Genomic DNA, 19,462 nt, shown 5'->3' with positions numbered 1-19,462 from the left:
TCTGGAACCAACAGGACCCTGAACAGCTTCTACCCCCAAGCCATAAGACTGCTAAATAGTTAGCCCGGGGAACTATTTTGCACAAACTCTTTTTACTCATCACGCTGCTGTTATTGTTTATCTATCCTGTTGGTTAGTCACTTTATCCCTACCTATATGTACATACAGTTGAAGTCAGAAGTTTACATACACTTAGGTTGGAGTTATTAAAACTAATTTTCAACCACTCCACAAATGTCTTGTTAACAAACTATAGTTTTGGCAAGTTTTTGCACTTTGTGCAGAACACAAGTAATTTTTCCAACAATTGTTTACAGACAGATTATTTGACTTATAATTCACTGTATCACAATTCAAGTGGGTCAGAGGTTTACATACACTAAGATGACTCTGCCTTTAAATCGCTTGGAAAATTCCAGAAAATTATGTCATGGCTTTAGAAGCTTCTGATAGGCTAATTGACATCATTTGAGTCAATTGGAGGTGTACTTGTGGATGTATTTCAAGGCCTACCTTAAAACTCAGTACCTCTTTGCATGACATCATGGGAAAATCAAAAGAAATCAGCCAAGACCTCAGAAAAAAATTGTAGACCTCCACAAGTCTGGTTCATCCTTGGGAGCAATTTCCAAACGCATGAAGGTACCACGTTCATCTGTACAAAGAATAGTACGCAAGTATAAACACCATGGGACCACGCAGCCGTCATACCGCTCAGGAAGGAGACGCGTTCTGTCTCCTAGAGATGAACGTACTTGGGTGCGAAAAGTGCAAATCAATCCCAGAACTACAGCAAATGACCTTGTGAAGATGCTGGAGGAAACAGGTACAAAAGTATCTATATCCACAGTAAAACGAGTCCTATATCGACATAACCTGAAAGGCAGCTCAGCAAGGAAGAAGCCATTGCTCCAAAACCACCATAAAAAAGCCAGACTACGGGTTTGCAACTGCACATGGGAACAAAGATCGTACTTTTTGGAGAAATGTCCTCTGGTCTGATGAAACAAAAATTGAACTGTTTGGCCATAATGACCATTGTTATGTTTGGAGAAAAAAGGGGGAGGATTGCAAGCCGAAGAACACCATCCCAACCGTGAAGCATGTTGTGGGTGTGCTTTGCTGCAGGAGGGACTGGTGCACTTCACAAAATAGATGGCTTCATGAGGCAGGAAGACATCTGAAGACATCAGTCAGGAAGTTAAAGCTTGGTCGCAAATGGGTCTTCTAAATGGACAATGACCCCAAGCGTACTTCCAAAGTTGTGGGAAAATGGCTTAAGGATAACAAAGTCAAGGTATTGGAGTGGCCATCACAAAGCTCTGACCTCAATCCTATGGAAAATTTGTGGGCAGAACTGAAAAAGCGTGTGCAAGCAAGGAGGCCTTGAAACCTGACTCAGTTACACCATCTCTGTCAGGAGGAATGGGCCAAAATTAACCCAACTTCTTGTGGGAAGCTTGTGGAAGGCTACCCGAAATGTTTAACTTGGGTCAAACAATTTAAAGGCAATGCTACCAAATACTAATTGAGTGTATGTAAACTTCTGACCCACTGGGAATGTGATGAAAGAAATAAAAGCTGAAATAGAGTGATTTATCTACTATTATTCTGACATTTCACATTCTTAAAATAAGGCGGTGATCCTAACTGACCTAATACAGGGAATTTTTACTAGGATTAAATGTCAGGAATTGTGAAAAACTGAGTTTAAATGTATTTGGCTAAGGTGTATGTAAACTTCAGACTTCAACTGTATCCACCTTAATGACCTCATACCTCTGCACATCGACTTGGTACTGGTACCCTGTGCATATAGCCACGTTATTGTTACTCATTATGCATTCCTCATGTTATTATTTTTCTATTATTTCAAAAAAAAAATATATATCTTGGCATTGTTGGGAAAGGCTGGTAAGTAAGCATTTCCACAATTTTTTACAAAGTGTGACAAATACAATTTCATTTGAAGTTGAATTTGATTTAGCCTTTGTCTCAAAAATAACTCACAGCACTGCTATTCTTTACAACAGCAATGATCCACTCAGTGACAGCAGGGTCAGGGCCCATTCAAGCGAGAGTGTGTTTATGCAGAGTCTCTTGTGTGACTGAATGAAGGTCAGTGTAAATCAATGTGAAGGGTAACAAACGTCCCACTGAGCTCAGAGGAAGGACTGCTGACTGGCCTGGCCTCTAGGGGCATGCTGTGCCGTGTGATTGACAGCCAGGGCACCACAGGGATGCTGGACCATCAACACCATCCTGCTCCCAGCTAGAAAGCCAAGCTCATTATTTGAATAAAAGGCATTCGGGTGAAGGAAGATTGAATTGTAAACATGGGGCCATAATATAATGATGATGTTTTTCGATAGCTTGGTAATAATTCGCCTCCTACTGTCTGTGGGCATCACAACCCAGCATCCCTTTGAACAGCACTTTGATCCGAGACCTCATTATGAGCCACAGCAAAGGGCACAGGCTCCCTGTGCGGTAGCAAGCAAAACTAGAGGGTATCCGTATTTTTGTGAGGATGCCTTATGTATGTGTACCTGACCTATGCATGAGAGAGAGAGAAAGAGAGTGTGTACGTGTCTATGTCTTGATAAGTGCGTTTATTTATTTCACCTTTATTTAACCAGGTAGGCCAGTTGAGAACAAGTTCTCATTTACAACTGTGACCTGGCCAAGATAAAGCAAAGCAGTGGGACAAAAACAACAACACAGAGTTACACATAAACAAAGGTACAGTCAATAACACAAAAGACAAATCTATGTACAGTGTGTGCAAATGTAGAAGAGTAGGCAATAGGCCCTAGAGGTGAAAATAAATACAATTTAGCATTAATACTGGAGTGATAGATGTGCAGATGATGATGTGCAAGTAGAGATACTGGGGTGCAAAAGAGCAAGAGGGTGTGCTATTTACAGATTGGCTATGTACAGGTACAGTGATTGGTAAGCTGCTCAGACAGCTGATGCTTAAAGTTCGAGAGGGAGATATAAGACTCCAGCTCCAGAGATATGTGTAACTGTGTATAATGAGTGTGTCTGTTTATGAGTGGATGAGCGTGTGTATCACAGGTGGCTGATGGCACCTTAATTGGGGATGATGGGCTCATAGTAATGACTGGAACGGGAATACTATGGACTGGTATCAAATGCATCTAACATGGTTTCCATGCGTTTGATACCATTCCATTCTCTCCATTTCAGGCATCATTTTGAGACATCCTCCCCTCACTAGCCTTCTGTTTGTGTATTATTATGGAGGGAGGCTGGAAAGGGAGTAATTGGTACAGGCATATAGGACATGCAGAAGGTGAGGATAAAACAGGGACAGAATAATCTGCAGTCTCCTCTGTAGCTCTCCTCACACTCAGACGGACTGAAGATAGGGAGCCACCAGACAGTGCAGCCAGGGCCAGCCAGCCACCCAGGGCTATTTCACAAGCTGCTGAGAGCTGTAGGGTGTTGGAAAAACTATATCAGAAGTTTCTAAGCAAGAGACCATTCTTGTTTGTTTGACTGCCCGTCATCATGATTGTAAAGTAGACTTGAAAGACCTCCATGAAAAACACAAGGACTACTAGTTTTTTTTCAGCACAGGGATTATACATTATGTGACTGTAGATATACACAAGGAAAATGTTTGAAATAATGTCTAAATAATGCTTAAATAATGAGTGTTTAGCTAGGATGGTTATATGTCCTAGAAATCTAGCTTTCCCTACTGGACTGAGCCTTGATAGCCCATTAAAGGTCGACACTTCCACCAGGTGGTAAGAAAGTGAAACTGCATGCGCTCTCTGACCGTTAAGAAAGAAAAGAGGCGGGGCCCTCTGGAATGATGAGGAAGGTTGTGTTGTCAACAACAGAACGTGGGAAAATTGTCAAATAAAAGACGAGCATTTTGGTGGTGTAAACTGACATCAATTCTAAGGTATGGTTTTCAATATTCATATTTCCTTCTCAGTTTGTGGTTCTTGTCAACGTTAAATCAGATATAGCCACAGAGGGAGATGTTTACTTTAGCTCGCTAGCTAGTACTACTACTATAGCATCCTATGATCCATCATGAGCTTGCCCGATTTCCTACACAGCACGCATCTATTATCTGTTCCCGGTAAAACATTTAATATCCGACCATGTGGAAAAGTTTTACCCCAGGGACGCACACACAAATGATTTGACATAGATACTAAACATTGCTTGGTAACGTAAAGCGAACGTTAGCTAATGTTTTTAGCTAGCTACGTTAACACAGCACCCTAACCAGGGATACTAAACTGTCCGGTGTTTCCAGGTGTCTAGTATGAAATATAACCAATAATTAATTACAATACGAGTTAAATAATTTTCCTTCCAAAAAACAAATTGCAGTTATGTAGCGTATCTGGGCCCTGTTGCGGATGTATTTTCGTTGTTTAAAATAGTAGAATATAAAGAGTGTTTTAAATTATCTCAAAACAATTTATCCATTCACCTGCAAGTAACGTTAAGCGTTATAAAAAGCGTCATTCCCGTATTGTTTACTGCGTTTCCCGGAATTGGAAGTTGATCCATTGATCAAAAAAACGTCAGCCTGTTTTAAAGGTGAACTATGCAGAAACAAACAGGAAGCGGCAAAGCGAGGCTCCACTTGATGGAAAAGCTGTCTCCCTCAAGCAGTTTGTGTTTTTTCGCCCACCAAGCAAGGAGTTTTTGTATAGAGATCAATGAGATTGTTGAATTTGATCAACAACAAAAAAAATGGTTTATTTGCAATTTATATCGGAGTTGTCACGACAAGTCTATGCATAGAATGGGGCTGTTGGGGGGGGGTCGCTCTGCCATTTCCTGGTTGCTAAATATCTAATCATTTGCCTGATTTTGGTGTATGTGACAAAACAAGCATAGAGAATGTAGAGAATCATTGTACCATCTAAACTACTGTGAAATATATTTTCAATAACTGAAAATATAGTATTTAGAACGTGAAGCATAGACATAGTTCACATAGGACATATCTACCACTTCTTAGACTGTCTTTCAAGGAGAATGAGAGGCCTATAACTCACATTTTCTATGTGAATTTGGTAGGGTTGCCTAAAAAGTTAGACATTGCAGCTTAAAGTAACTGTCCAGTGAAAACATTGTAACACTACAAAATGTGGAAAAAGTCAAGGGGTGTGAATATTTTTTGAAGGCACTATAGCAAGCTATCATTATGGATTAAATCCATTTGAATTCAATCATTCTTTGATACCACCCCTTTTTATTTGAACTAAACCTTTCCAATTTTAGAAATGCTCAGAAAGCGATTTTTTGGGGGGACCTGAATGCCAAAATGTTCAAGGGATAAAGCTGCCCAGTTGACCTATTTTGCATACCCCACCATACATACATACATACATACATACATGTCTTAATCACTGCAAAAATCACATTTGAGATTTATGTAATTTAAAAGCTTACAAACGGGCTTGTAAAACTATTTAATATATATATGTGTGTGTGTGTATATATTAGAGGTCGACCGATTAATCGGAATGGCCGATTTAATTAGGGCCGATTTCAACAATCGAAAATCAACAATCATAACAATCGGAAATCGGTATTTTGGGGTGCCGATTTAAAATATATATATATATATATTTTTTTTTTGTTGTATATTTTATATATACCTTTATTTAACTAGGCAAGTCAGTTAAGAACACATTCTTATTTTCAATGACGGCCTAGGAATGGTGGGTTAACTGCCTTGTTCAGGGGCAGAACGACAGATTTTCACCTTGTCAGCTCGGAGGATCCAATCTTGCATCCTTACAGTTAACTAGTCCAACGCTCTAACCACCTGCCTCTCATTGCACTCCACGAGGAGCCTGCCTGTTACGCGAATGCAGTAGAATCCAAGGTAAGTTGCTAGCTAGCATTAAACTTATCTTATAAAAAACAATCAATCAATCATAATCACTAGTTATGGTTGATGATATTACTCGTTTATCTAGCGTGTCCTGCGTTGCATATAATCGATGCAATGCTGGGGGATGATTTAACAAAAGCACATCTGGGGAAAAAAACAATTGTTGGACGACTGTACCTAACCATAAACACCAATGCCTTTCTTAAAATCAATACACAGAAGTATATATTTTTAGACCTGCATATTTAGCTAAAAGAAATCCAGGTTAGCAGGCAATATTGACCAGGTGAAATTGTGTCATTTCTCTTGCGTTCATTGCACGCAGAGTCAGGGTATATGCAACAGTTTGGGCAGCCTGGCTCATTGCGAACTAATTTGCCAGAATTTTACGTAATTATGACATAACGTTGAAGGTTGTGCAATGTAACAAGAATATTTAGACTTAGGGATGCCACCTGTATTTCCCGAAAATGATAAACGTGTTGTTTTCGAAATTATAGTTTCCGGATTCGACCATATTAATGACCAAAGGCTCATATTTCTGTGTGTTCTGTTATAATTAAGTCTATGATTTGATAGAGCAGTCTGACTGAGCGATGGTAGGCAGCAGCAGGCTCGTAAGCATTCATTCAAACAGCACTTTTGTGCATTTTGCCAGCAGCTCTTTGCAAGCACAGTGCTGTTTCTGACTTCAAGCCTATCAGCCTAATGGCTGGTGTAACCAATGTGAAATGGCTAGCTAGTTAGCTGGGTGTGCGCTAATAGCGTTTCAAACGTCACTCGCTCTGAGACTTGAAGTAGTTATTCCCCTTGCTCTGCAAGGGCCGCGGCTTTTGTGGAGCCATGGGTAACGCTGCTTCGAGTGTGGCTGTTGTTGATGTGTTTTTGGTTCGAGCCCAGGTAGGGGCGAGGAGAGGGACGGAAGCTATACTGTTACACTGGCTATACTATAGTGCCTATAAGAACATCCAATAGTCAAAGGTATATGAAATGCAAATGATATAGATAGAAATAGTCCTATAAATACTATATTAACTACAACCTAAAACCTCTTACCTTGGAATATTGAAGTCTCATGTTAAAAGGAACCAGCTTTCATATGGTCTCATGTTCTGAGCAAGGAACTCAAACGTTAGCTTTTTTAAATGGCACATATTGCACTTTTACTTCACCAACACTTTGTTTTTGCATTATTTAAAACAAATTGAACAGGTTTCATTATTTATTTGAGGCTAAATCTATTTTTCTTGGGGTATTATATTAAGTTAAAATAAGTGTTCATTCAGTATTGTTGTAATTGTCATTATTACAACTTTTAAAAAACGGCCGATTAAATTGGTGTCGGCTTTTTTGGTCCTGCAATAATCGGTATCGGTGTTGAAAAATCATAATCGGTCGACCTCTAATATACAGTGGGGCAAAAAGGTATTTAGTCAGCCACCAATTGTGCAAGTTCTCCCACTTAAAAAGATGAGAGAGGCCTGTAATTTTCATCATAGGTACACTTCAACTATGACAGACAAAATGACAGAAAAAATCCTGAAAATCACATTGTAGGATTTTTAATGCATTTATTTGCAAATTATGGTGGAAAATAAGTATTTGGTCAATAACAAAAGTTTATCTCAATACTTTGTTATATACCCTTTGTTGGCAATGACAGAGGTCAAATGTTTTCTGTAAGTCTTCACAAGGTTTTCACACACTGTTGCTGGTATTTTGGCCCATTCCTCCATGCAGATCTCCTCTAGAGCAGTGATGTTTTGGGGCTGTTGCTGGGCAACACGGACTTTCAACTCCCCCCAAAGATTTTCTATGGGGTTGAGATCTGGAGACTGGCTAGGCCACTCCAGGACCTTGAAATGCTTCTTACGAAGCCACTCCTTCGTTGCCCGGGCGGTGTGTTTGGGATCATTGTCATGCTGAAAGACCCAGCCACGTTTCATCCTCACTGCCCTTGCTGATGGAAGGAGGTTTTCACTCAAAATCTCACGATACATGGCCCCATTCATTCTTTCCTTTACACAGATCAGTCGTCCTGGTCCCTTTGCAGAAAAACAGCCCCAAAGCATGATGTTTCCACCCCCATGCTTCACAGTAGGTATGGTGTTCTTTGGATGCAACTCAGCATTCTTTGTCCTCCAAACACGACGAGTTGAGTTTACCAAAAAGTTATATTTTGGTTTCATCTGACCATATGACATTCTCCCAATCTTCTTCTGGATCATCCAAATGCTAGCAAACTTCAGACGTGCTTAAGCAGGGGGACACATCTGGCACTGCAGGATTTGAGTCCCTGGCGGCGTAGTGTGTTACTGACGGTAGGCTTTGTTACTTTGGTCCCAGTTCTCTGCAGGTCATTCACTAGGTCCCCCCGTGTGGTTCTGGGATTTTTGCTCACCGTTCTTGTGATCGTTTTGACCCCACGGGGTGAGATCTTGCGCGGAGCCCCAGATCGAGGGAGATTATCAGTGGTCTTGTATGTCTTCCATTTCCTAATAATTACTCCCACCGTTGATTTCTTCAAACCAAGCTGCTTACCTATTGCAGATTCAGTCTTCCCAGCCTGGTGCAGGTCTACAATTTTGTTTCTGGTGTCCTTTGACAGCTCTTTGGTCTTGGCCATAATTGAGTTTGGAGAGTGACTGTTTGAGGTTGTGGACAGGTTTCTTTTATACTGATAAGAAGTTCAAACAGGTGCCATTAATACAGGTAACGAGTGGAGGACAGAGAAGCCTCTTAAAGAAGAAGTAACAGGTCTGTGAGAGCCAGAAATCTTGCTTGTTTGTGTGTAAATCTTTCCTTTAGTCTGATGAGTCCAAATTTGAGATTTTTGGTTTCAACAGGTGAACGGATTATCTTCGCATGGGTAGTTCCCACCTTGAAGCATGGAGGAGGAGGTGTGATTATCAGGGTGTCCTTTGCTGGTGACACTGTCAGTGATTTATTTAGAATTCAAGGCACACTTAACCAGCATGGCTACCACAGCATTCTGCAGCGATACGCCATCCATCTGGTTTGCGCTTAGTGGGACTATAATTTGTTTTTTCAAGGACAATGACCCAACACACCTCCAGACTATTTGACCAAGAAGGAGAGTGATGGAGTGCTGCATCAGATGACCTGGCCTCCACAATCCCCTGACCTCAACCCAATTGAGTTGGTTTGGGATGATTTGGACCGCAGAGTGAAGGAAAAGCAGTCAACAAGTTCTCAGCATATGTGGGAACTCCTTCAAGACTGTTGGAAAAGCATTCCAGGTGAAAAGCTTTGAGAGAATGCCAAGGGTGTGCAAAGCTGTCATCAAGGCAAAGGGTGGCTACTTTGAAGAATCTAAAATCTATTTAGATTTTTTAACACTTATTTGGCTACTACATGATTCCATATGTGTTATTTCATAGTTTTGATGTCTTCACTGTTATTCTGCAATGTAGAATATAGTCCAATTAAAGAAATTCCCTTAAATGAGTAGGTGTGTCTGAACTTCTGACTGGTACTGTATATATGTATATACACAGTGCTTTCGGAAAGTATTCAGACCACTTGGCTTTTTCCACATTTTGTTACATTACAGCCTTATTCTGAAATGGATTTAAAAAATGAAAAAATACTAATCTATCTACACACAATACCCCATAATGAAAACAGGTTTTTAGAAATGTTTGCAATTTTTTTAAATATAAAAAACAGAAATACCTTGTTTACATAAGTATTCAGACCCTTTGCTATGAGACTTGAAATTGAGCTCAGGTGCATCCCGTTTCCATTGATCATCCTTGAGATGTTTCTACAATTTGATTGAAGTCCACCTGTGGTACAATTCAATTAATTGGACATGATTTGGAAAGGCACACACCTGTCTATATAAGGTCCCACAATTGACAGTGCATGTCAGAGCAAAAACCAAGCCATGAGGTCGAAGGAATTGTCCGTAAAGCTCCGAGACAGGATTGTGCCGAGTCACATATTTGGGGAAGGGTACCATCATTATTAAAAGGAAGAAGGTTGGAACCACCAAGACACTTCCTAGAGCTGGCCACTTGGCCAAACAGCAATCGGGGGAGAAAGGCCTTGGTCATGAAGGTGACCAAGAACCAACCCGATGGTCACTCTGACATTGAATTTGTAAGTCGCTCTGGATAAGAGCGTCTGCTAAATGACTTAAATGTAAATGTAATTGAATCATAGAAATATAGATCATAGAATAGACATGGCCATTTAAGGTGACATTCACCGGAACCTTTATCTCCTGAATGTTTTGGCATTCATGTCCAAAAATAATCTTTCCGACCACTTCTTCCATGGGAAAACATGTATGCATTTACCCTACGCATAGTCTTTGGATGTGCCCACGTTCTCTGTCCATGATGTCCCTTATTGATTTTAGTTTATTTTACTGTTCCATTAGTTTAAGCAATTTTCCAACCTTTGTCCACAGTGATTTTGGCTTGTTGACACAGAGGGGACCATGGGGAACACTAACACCGGTATGGGTACGGGACACAGGCGGGACAGCCGTGCCAAGGAGGGCGACAGGCCTAAAATCCTCATGGACAGTCCAGAGGATGCTGATATGTTCCATGGAGAGGACATCAAGGTCAGTTTTACAGGAGTGAACCTCTGTAATTATGTAGGGTGTCCAACCACTCTGCCCCAGAGAAAACGTGCTTTGGTGATAAAATGTAACTTCCTTATGTTTATAAAATCCATTTTACCAAGACAAATATGATTATTCATGTTCTGAATTGTTCGAGTAGGGTCGTTCTCTATCATATCATTAACATTCTATCCAAAAAGACAGATTTCATAACCTAATACATCCGATAATAAGCACCGAGCTCTGTTGACAGTGGTGCAGGTTTCTCGTAATAACTGTTGAGGATTTTACATTTTGTGGTCGTCAACTTCAAATTTATTTCAGTGGGTCTTAAAAAGCTAATTGAGCATGACATGAGCTGAATGAAATGTAAAAGGCTTTGAAAATAAAAAGCTGGGTATGAGCTCAGTGCTCTGTTGACATTTCACAGAGATACGGTTGTTTTTGTGAGAAATATTCTAAAATGGATGTGAATCTTAAAAGAAAATACTACATATCATGTGTCCTATCCATCTTACCTCTTATTGTTTTGTGTCCTGTGGATTGTCAGGTAGACAGTAGCCTTAATTCTTGCACAGAATCCCACCTAGCTGACTTGATGCCATTTTTCCAGATTTATTACCACTTATTTTCTCTGTCCTCCATTTAGTCACCCTGTAGGATGCCAAACTAATTATGTCTGTCCTTCAAGGGTAAAAACTTCAATAACTTTTGAATGGATTATGATTGAGACATTAGGTTTGGACCATTGGTTTTCTTAGAGGATTGTCTACAGTATTAACGTAGTATTTTACCCCTTGGTCAAAACACACACACAGAGAGACTCATCTCTCCCTCTTCCCTTGTCTCCTAGGCTCCACTAGAGAAAGAGGAGTACCTTGCATGGCGGCAGGACCTGGAGGCTGATAAAGGGCCCACACTGGACCGCCCCACTGTGTTCCGCTGGACTGGAAGCGGAAAGGAGGTCTTTCTGTCCGGTTCCTTCAACAACTGGGCCAACAAGATTCCCCTAACCAGGAGGTGGGTTAGCAGCCATGAGAAGGGCATCATACTTATAACATTATCGTTGACCTGCCGTTGATGCAATTCACACAGTGTTGTGAGTGAGTATACACTGAATGTACATTAGGAACACCTGCTCTTTCCATGACATCGACTGACCAGGTGAAAGCTATGATCCCTTATTGATGTCACCTGTAAAATCCACTTCAATCAGTGTAGATGAAGACCGGTTATAGAAGGATTTTTAAGGCTTGAGACAATTGAGACATGGATTGTGTATGTGTGCCATTCAGAGGGTGAATGGGCATGACAAAAGATTTAAGTGCCTTTGAACAGGGTATGTTAGTAGGTGCAAGGCGCACTGGTTTTATTCGGTCAAGAACTGGAACACTGCTGGGTTTTTCATGCTCAACAGTTTCCTGTGTTTATCAAGAATGGTCCACCACCCAAAGGACATCCAGTCAACTTGACAGAACTGTGGGATGCATTGGAGTCAACATGGGCCAGTATCCCTGTGGAACACTTTCGACACCTTGTAAAATGGGGTGTAACTCAATATTAGGAAGGTGTTCTTAATGTTTTATACACTCAGTGTATACTGTATGTATGCCCTTACTGTTTATTTTAATTTTATTTTAGGGGGGTAGAACAGCTTTAAAATTACAGATAGATTGTGGTCGGGTGATTGTGGAGGCCAGTTCATCGTATGCAGCACTCCATCACTCTCCTTCTTGGTCAAATAGCCCTTACACAGCCTGGAGGTGTGCTGGAAGATTGTCCTGTTGAAAAACAAATGATAGTCCTACTAAGCGCAAACCAGATGGGATGGTGTATCGCTGCAGAATTATGTGGTAGCCATGCTGGTTAAGTGTGCCTTGAATTCTAAATAAATCATGACAGTGTCACCAGCAAAGCACCCCAACACCATCACACCTCCTCCATGCTTCACGGTGGGAACCACACATGCAGAGATCATCCATTCACCTACCGTAATTGCTGGACTATTAAGCGCACCTGAATATAAACCGCACCCACTGAATTATTAAAAAATATGTATTTTGTACATAAATAAGCTGCACATGTCTATAAGCCGCAGGTGCCTACCGGTACATTGAAACAAATTAACTTTATACAGCCTTTAAACGAAACACGGCTTGTAACAAAAATAAATAGGCTTTAACGAAACACGGCTTGTAACAAAAATTAAAACAGTAGCCTACCAAGAAAGTCATTGGTCACTATGCACTGAAACCACTGAAGTCATCTCCTTCGGTGTCGGTTGAATAGCCTCAGAATTGCTTCATCCGATGTTGGATCGTTTTCATTGTCGCTCTCGTCACTTTCATCCGGAGGCAAATACCCCGCTGAGCTCATGCTGCCCCTTCAACACGCAGCAGTCCAGCCTTTCGAAACCCGTTGATGATAGTGGATTTTTTGACAATGCTCCACGCTGTCAGGACCCACTGGCAGACTTGACCATAAGATGCTCTTCGCCTGCGGCCCGTTTTAGTGAAGGATTTCTCCCCACTTGTCATCCAAGCCTCCCACTGAACAAGGAGCACCACCTTAAATGCACGATTTACAATGATGTCGAGTGGCTGCAAATACTTTGGGCCATCTGCTTTTCTTCCCTCTGAAAGCTTTTGTTGTCTTTCTGCACTGAGTCAGTTCCTCACGCTGCTGTTTCCAACGTCTTATCATCGACTCATTAAGGCCAAGCTCCCATGCAGCAGCTCTATTTCCTTTTCCAACAGCCAGATTTATCGCCTTCAACTTGAAAGCTGCATCATATGCATTTCTCAGTGTCTTTGCCATGATGAGGGTGACAAAATTACTACCGTAATCAGAATGATGGGAAGTTTGAGCGCGCTCGATTTACGTCACATTATGTGACGGTGCTCAGTTTTTTGGCGGCATGAATCTTGTGAAAGCGGGAAAAATCCATAAATTAGCCGCGTCATTGTATAAACCGCGAGGTTCAAAGTGTGGGAATAAAGTAGCGGCTTATAGTCCGGAAATTACGGTACTCTGCGACTCACAAAGAGACAGTGGTTGGAACCAGAAATATCAAATCAGACCAAAGGAGAGATTTCCACCGGTCTAATGTCCATTGCTCGTGTTTCTTGGCCCAAGAAATTATCTTCTTATTGGTGTCCTTTAATAGTGGTTTCTTAGCAGTGTCGTGTCTTTACTATCATTAAATGAAGACTTTTAGTTTTTATCAAAGATTCCCTGTAATTATTATTACGCGATTAAACTGATTAATCATGTAACTGTAATTATCGAGGAAGTCGGGGCACCAAGGAAAATATTCAGATTACAAAGTTATAATTTTCCTAATATAACTTTTCAGATATTTTCAAATCTGATCAATAGTCTTCTGATGAATTAATGAATTATTTTACCTCATTCCAAACGTCGGAATTTGTTGGTTATCTGCACGAACCCCGTCTTCACTATGAGTCATCCATACATCAATTGTCTTAAATCATTTATTTATTAACTAACTAAACAATCACAGAAATGCATAAACAAACAAACAAAGTAAATATGGTTACAAGAAATGATAGGGGAATGTACGAAAGGGAAGTGGGGGTCGACTGAGAAGACAACACACAGTTGATCGTTGAAATGCTAATCCTTTACACATGAACGCTCACTCATTCGGGAACAATTGCAATCAATATATATATTTACGCTCAGGGTGTCGTCGGGATCTCTGCTGAAAAGTTAGTTTCTGTTGGAGAGTTTCCGTCCTCTCTCGCTCTCTCTCTCTCTGTCTTGGTTAGAGGGGATAGTTCAGAGTGACATTCACTCATGTTGTAGGATGGATGTTTCGGCGGTTGTCGTTCTTCGCGTTCAATGATACCAAATTCCTAGCTGCAGACTAGTAATTAATATCAAAGACTTATTCTTATTCTGTCGGTATCGATAGTCTAAGAGTTTAACCACGTGGTATGGTTAAAAGATTCAGCAATGGTCTGCAACCTTTGTCCTCTCGTGATTGAGAGAAAACATGGTCTGTTACCTTTGTTCTCTCGTAATGGAGAAAAACATGGTCTCGTGAGAACTTCTCAAAGTTGGGGTTTTATTCAGGAGTTGCAGAAAAGGGCCTGTCCCAGGATGCCCGACCATACCTGGGCTGATGGGCGGTCCTCTGATTTAGTTAAACTCAAAAGGGAATTGGAGTTTCCTTCATTAAAAAGTCCAAAATCACATTACACAATTTTACAAATAGTATCATCCTCACTCATTCATCTTATACAACATATCTTATACTCATATCTGAGGCTATTATATAAACAGCATTATGGTAATGTGGCCGCACCGTCTCTCATGAGTTTTTCAAACTTGTACCAAACGGACCAGTTCGTCGTTGGATTCTTCACCAATATTTTATACCTTCTCCGGAACATAAATGTTGTTTGGACCTCAAGTTCTGTGAGGTGGAAGCAATTCCTTTGTTCTCTATAAAACTTCACTCTGTCTCTACTGTGTGGCCATGCGGCAGGATCTTCCTGGAATTTACGACCTCTGACCACAGCAGCCTAGTTGTAGGAGGCAGGGAGAGGGGGATGGGGCTTGCTGTACCCAAAGAGGGCAACGTCATGACAGCAGCAATTAGACCATGAAGGCCTGATTCACGCTGTCTCCTCTGAACAGTTGATATTGAGATGTGTCTGTTACTTGAACTCTGTGAAGCATTTATTACCTCTGCGGCAGAGGTAACTCTGGGTCTCCCATTCCTGTGGTAGTCCTCATGAGAGCCAGTTTCATTATAGCGCTTGATGGTTTTTGCGACTCAACTTTAAGGAACTTTAAAAGTTCTTTGAATTTTCCAGATTGAATGACCATGTCTAAAAGTAATGATGGACTGTTGTTTCTCTTTACTCATTTGAGCTGTTCTTTCCATAATATGGACTTGCTCTTTTACCAAATAGGGCTATCTTCTGTATACCACCCCTAACTTGTCACAACACAACTGATTGGTGCAAATATTTCACAAATTAACTTTAACAAGGCACACCTGTTAATTGAAATGCATTTCAGGTGACCACCTGAAATGGTTGAGAGAATGCCAAGAGTGTGCAAAGCTGTCATCAAGGCAAAGGGTGGCTACTTTTTAAGAATCGGTTTCAGAGGAAGGCCCAAAAAATGGCCAGACTCCAGCCACCCTAGTCATAGACTGTTCTCTCTGCTACCGCACGGCAAGTGGTACCGGACCGCCAAGTCTTGGTCCAAAGGACTTCTTAACAGCTCCTACCTCCAAGCCAAATGACTCCTGAACTCCACCCACACCCCCATTGTTATGCTGCTGCTACTCTCTGTTTATTATCCATGCATATTCACTTTACCTCTACCTAAATGTACATATTACCTCAACTACCTGGACTAACCGGTGCCCCTCACATTGACTCTGTACCGATACCCCCTGTATGTAGCCTCGCTGCTGTTATCTTATTGTTGGTCCTTAATTAATTTTCTTATTTATTTTATACATTTACTTCAGTTTATTTTAGTAAATACTTTAACATTTTTTTCCTTAACTGCATTTTTGGTTAAGGGCTTGTAAGTAAGCATTTCACTGTAAGGTGTAATGTGACAAATACAATTTGATTTGAATTCTTCAGCCATACCTGAGACCAAAAACAAGCTACATATGGACAGTACCAAAACATACGATCTGATGATTCTGTCTATTCGCGGCAAAATCTTCAGAGCTGGGATGGTTGTATCCCCCATATATGTAACATTATATATGTTGCAAGAGTTTCGTTAAATCATTTAAATTGAATAACTCTTAGGTTTTGAATCCGGCATCCTTTTGTGTATCAGTTCATGAACTATGTGCCATGGAATCAGTGCGTCGAAAATCTATTCCCAACTATTTTGCCATCTATACAACACAGCTGTCAATTCTTTGGTCCTTTAATGAAACTGGTATACATTTTATTTATCACAGTTTTCTTTAACCAATTATGGTCTTTAATTCAGGGCCGACAAACAAGTTCCTTACTTTCTCCCCCTTTCACTTTCCTCCTCCATTTTTGTGGTAATGCTGCAATCAGTTGGTTGTAATTTTGGACAGAGCAGACATTTCCATTTAAAAAAATTATGAATTAATATATTTGAGTTTAACTATAATATTTGTTGTAATATTTGTTCTGTCTTTTCTGGTGGATTAAACTGAAATTGCAACCAACTTTCTATGGCTTGTTCTAAAAATAGTGATATTTTGGAAATTATTTCATTTTCAAACAAGTGAGAGGTTGTAATCTGAATCAAGGGAAAAAGGCCACTCTTGAATACTGGGTGAGCCATTCTTACCTATCTGATAGAGAACCAGCTTTTGTATGAATGAAGACCTTTAGTGAGAGGTATAATGCTTGAATATTTAATCATTTCTGCTCCCGAATTCATAACGCTTAATATTAGTTTGTTCTCTATTTCAGTCAGAACAACTTTGTGGCAATTGTGGATCTGCCTGAAGGGGAGCATCAGTATAAGTTCTATGTGGACGGCACGTGGACCCATGACCCAATTGAGGTGAGCAGCGTGTTTTGGGGACCAGAACGACCTCTGTTTTACATGTTGTAATGGCTTTTCCTCAGCTATTTACACAGGCATATGGGAGTGAATGACTGGAACAGATTTGATGTTTATGAGTTCTCTGTTTGATTGCTGGTTTTGTGGTCCTCCAGCCTGTTGTAACCAACCAGCTAGGCACAGTCAACAATGTCATCCAAGTGAAGAAGACTGACTTTGAGGTGTTTGATGCACTTATGGTGGACTCACAGAAATGCTCTGATATGTCAGGTCAGTGTCAAGGTCAGTATCCATAACGTGTTCATCCATTCAAGTTATGCTACTGGATTGGAAAATGTCTCCATGGTGTTAGAAAGTTAGATTTCAACTTGCAATAGCAAAATATTAACTAGACAAATCTTGGTGTTTGCTCTCCCATTGTATTTATTAACTTGCCCTTCCTCCCATCTGTTTGTGAGTTAGACCTGTCTAGCTCTCCTCCCGGACCGTACCATCAGGACCCTTACATACCCAAGCAGGAAGAAAAGTTCAAGTCTCCGCCCATTCTCCCACCTCACTTGCTACAGGTCATCCTAAACAAGGACACAGGAATCTCTGTGAGTATAAGACGCTAACAACTGAATCTAAACCCTCATGGGAATATCAATGATGAAGACATGAGAGCTATTCATGTAATTGACAGTAATGTGTATGCACTGGAGTAAGATGTCTTCTCTCTCCCTCTTCAGTGTGACCCTGCATTGCTCCCAGAACCCAATCATGTCATGCTCAATCACCTCTACGCCTTGTCCATCAAGGTAAGACCACAGGGAGATCAGAAAGATTAAATCAAAGCCATGGAGCCTTAGTAGATTGATTCAACGTCTGCAAGAGGTAACAGAAGGACTCCCAGAAGAGTTGCTTTTGGAGAAGTGAAGGTAAATGTCAAGTATGTGCTAATGGAGTTGTATATTTCTCTCTCTCTCCTCTTAGGATGGTGTGATGGTGCTTAGTGCGACTCATCGCTACAAGAAGAAGTATGTCACCACCCTGCTGTATAAGCCGATCTGACCAGAGGTCTATGGCGTCTCTGCCTTTGCACCACAGACACCACAGCTTCTCACAGCACAGCCTCCAGCATTACACCTGTACATATCTCAGTTTAGAGTTATTTCTATCACCCCAATCTTCCTCAGTCTGCCTTTCCTCTTGTTCAATGACTGCCATCCCATTTGCTGATCACCAACCTTGCTTTGTTATAGACATAGAGGAGTACTAGGTAGCAGAATAGTTACGCATAGGAAGGATAGAGACGTTTTAGGGGTGGTGGTGAATTCTGACTGATAATACGTAAGGGTTGTGTTGTGACCTGTGCTTGATGACAGGAGGTCCCTTCATCAGACAAGAACAGGAAATAGTATAACAGGAAGTAGTAGGTAAGATGCAGTATCATGGAAAACCATACAGTGTTGCTGTACAGTAGTAATAATCATGGATTTTGCCAGTGGACTTTTTTTCCTGCCTTTTTATTGTGGTTTTCTCTTCAGCCTCTGTTACTTGCCATTTGGCCAGTGTGCCTGACCTTTGTATCATTATGCTTCACCAGCTATATCCGTTTGCGTATCAGTGCACATGTTTTATTTAAATAGTAGTAAGTTAAGTAATCATTAGATAGTGCTGGGTATATTTTCTAAATTACTATATATGGTCTAAAACACCTCCCTTACATGTGAATCCAAGGGACCAACTCAGTGCGGTGACAGACAAGCAGAGTTGGAGATGGATTAATGAGGCTTGAAGCTCCTTTGACATCCTTGTTAATGTAACCCTCTTGGACCATGTTGTGTACATTTTTCTTCTTTTGTTTCCAGATTTCTATCCCAATAAAGATAATTGATTTTATAGCATTCTTATTGTGTGGTATCTCTGAAATAAAGGGTCTACCAGTATGGATAGGAATTACAACTCTTGTAGATGGGCGTAGCCCCTTGACTATCAATTTGAGTGTCACATATGGGAGATCTAATCTAAATGTATTCCTCCCCTTTGTTTGATCTGATTTCCACAGTATTCGTTGAACCAAAATATTGTGAATCTATTGAAGTGTTATACTAGTATTCTTTCATGTTCAAGTAATAGGTAACATTTTGTTGAGGCATGGCCCTATTAATCCTAGGGGAAGGAGCCAGATGGCATTCTAAAAGTGTAAAGATAGCAATATGTCAGTGGGAAAAAATGATCTTCCCCAATGCAATATGAACATTTGTTTCCTGGACATGTTTTGGGGTGAAAAGGGTAGCCTAGTGGTTAGAACGTTGGACTAGTAACCGGAGCTGACAAGGTACAAATCTGTCGTTCTCCCCCTGCACAGGCACCCACTGTTCCAAGGCCGTCATTGAAAATAAGAATTTGTTCTTAACTGACTTGCCTAGTAA

At 40.7% G+C, this 19,462-nt stretch overlaps 1 protein-coding gene across 2 annotated transcripts; it reads left to right on the top strand.

Moving 5' to 3' along the window:
- Positions 1-3,850: 3,850 nt before the first annotated feature.
- Positions 3,851-18,194, top strand: prkab1a (protein kinase, AMP-activated, beta 1 non-catalytic subunit, a). Of its 2 annotated transcripts, none has more exons than XM_029653178.2 (8): positions 3,851-3,940; positions 10,341-10,499; positions 11,353-11,519; positions 16,955-17,048; positions 17,204-17,318; positions 17,511-17,644; positions 17,777-17,845; positions 18,021-18,194. In XM_029653178.2, the coding sequence occupies exons 2-8, from the start codon at positions 10,371-10,373 to the stop codon at positions 18,096-18,098; spliced, it is 786 nt and encodes a 261-aa protein (XP_029509038.1). In that variant the 5' UTR covers positions 3,851-3,940; positions 10,341-10,370; the 3' UTR covers positions 18,099-18,194. The 2 variants fall into 2 exon arrangements, with proteins under 2 accessions (XP_029509038.1, XP_029509029.1); XM_029653169.2 differs by having other exon boundaries at positions 17,204-17,330.
- Positions 18,195-19,462: the final 1,268 nt, after the last annotated feature.

This window comes from Oncorhynchus nerka, linkage group LG4, assembly GCF_034236695.1.
Source record: "Oncorhynchus nerka isolate Pitt River linkage group LG4, Oner_Uvic_2.0, whole genome shotgun sequence".
Lineage (NCBI taxonomy): Eukaryota > Metazoa > Chordata > Actinopteri > Salmoniformes > Salmonidae > Oncorhynchus > Oncorhynchus nerka.
Note: the sequence above shows the minus strand (reverse complement) of the source record. Positions and strands in the feature narration are given on the sequence as shown.

Coding starts and splice junctions, on each gene's coding strand:
- prkab1a (XM_029653169.2), top strand. CDS start 10,371: ATGGGGAACACTAACACCGGTATGGGTACGGGACACAGGCGGGACAGC. Junction 11,520..16,954: donor AAGATTCCCCTAACCAGGAG/GTGGGTTAGCAG, acceptor TCTCTATTTCAG/TCAGAACAACTTTGTGGCAA. Junction 17,645..17,776: donor ACAAGGACACAGGAATCTCT/GTGAGTATAAGA, acceptor CTCCCTCTTCAG/TGTGACCCTGCATTGCTCCC.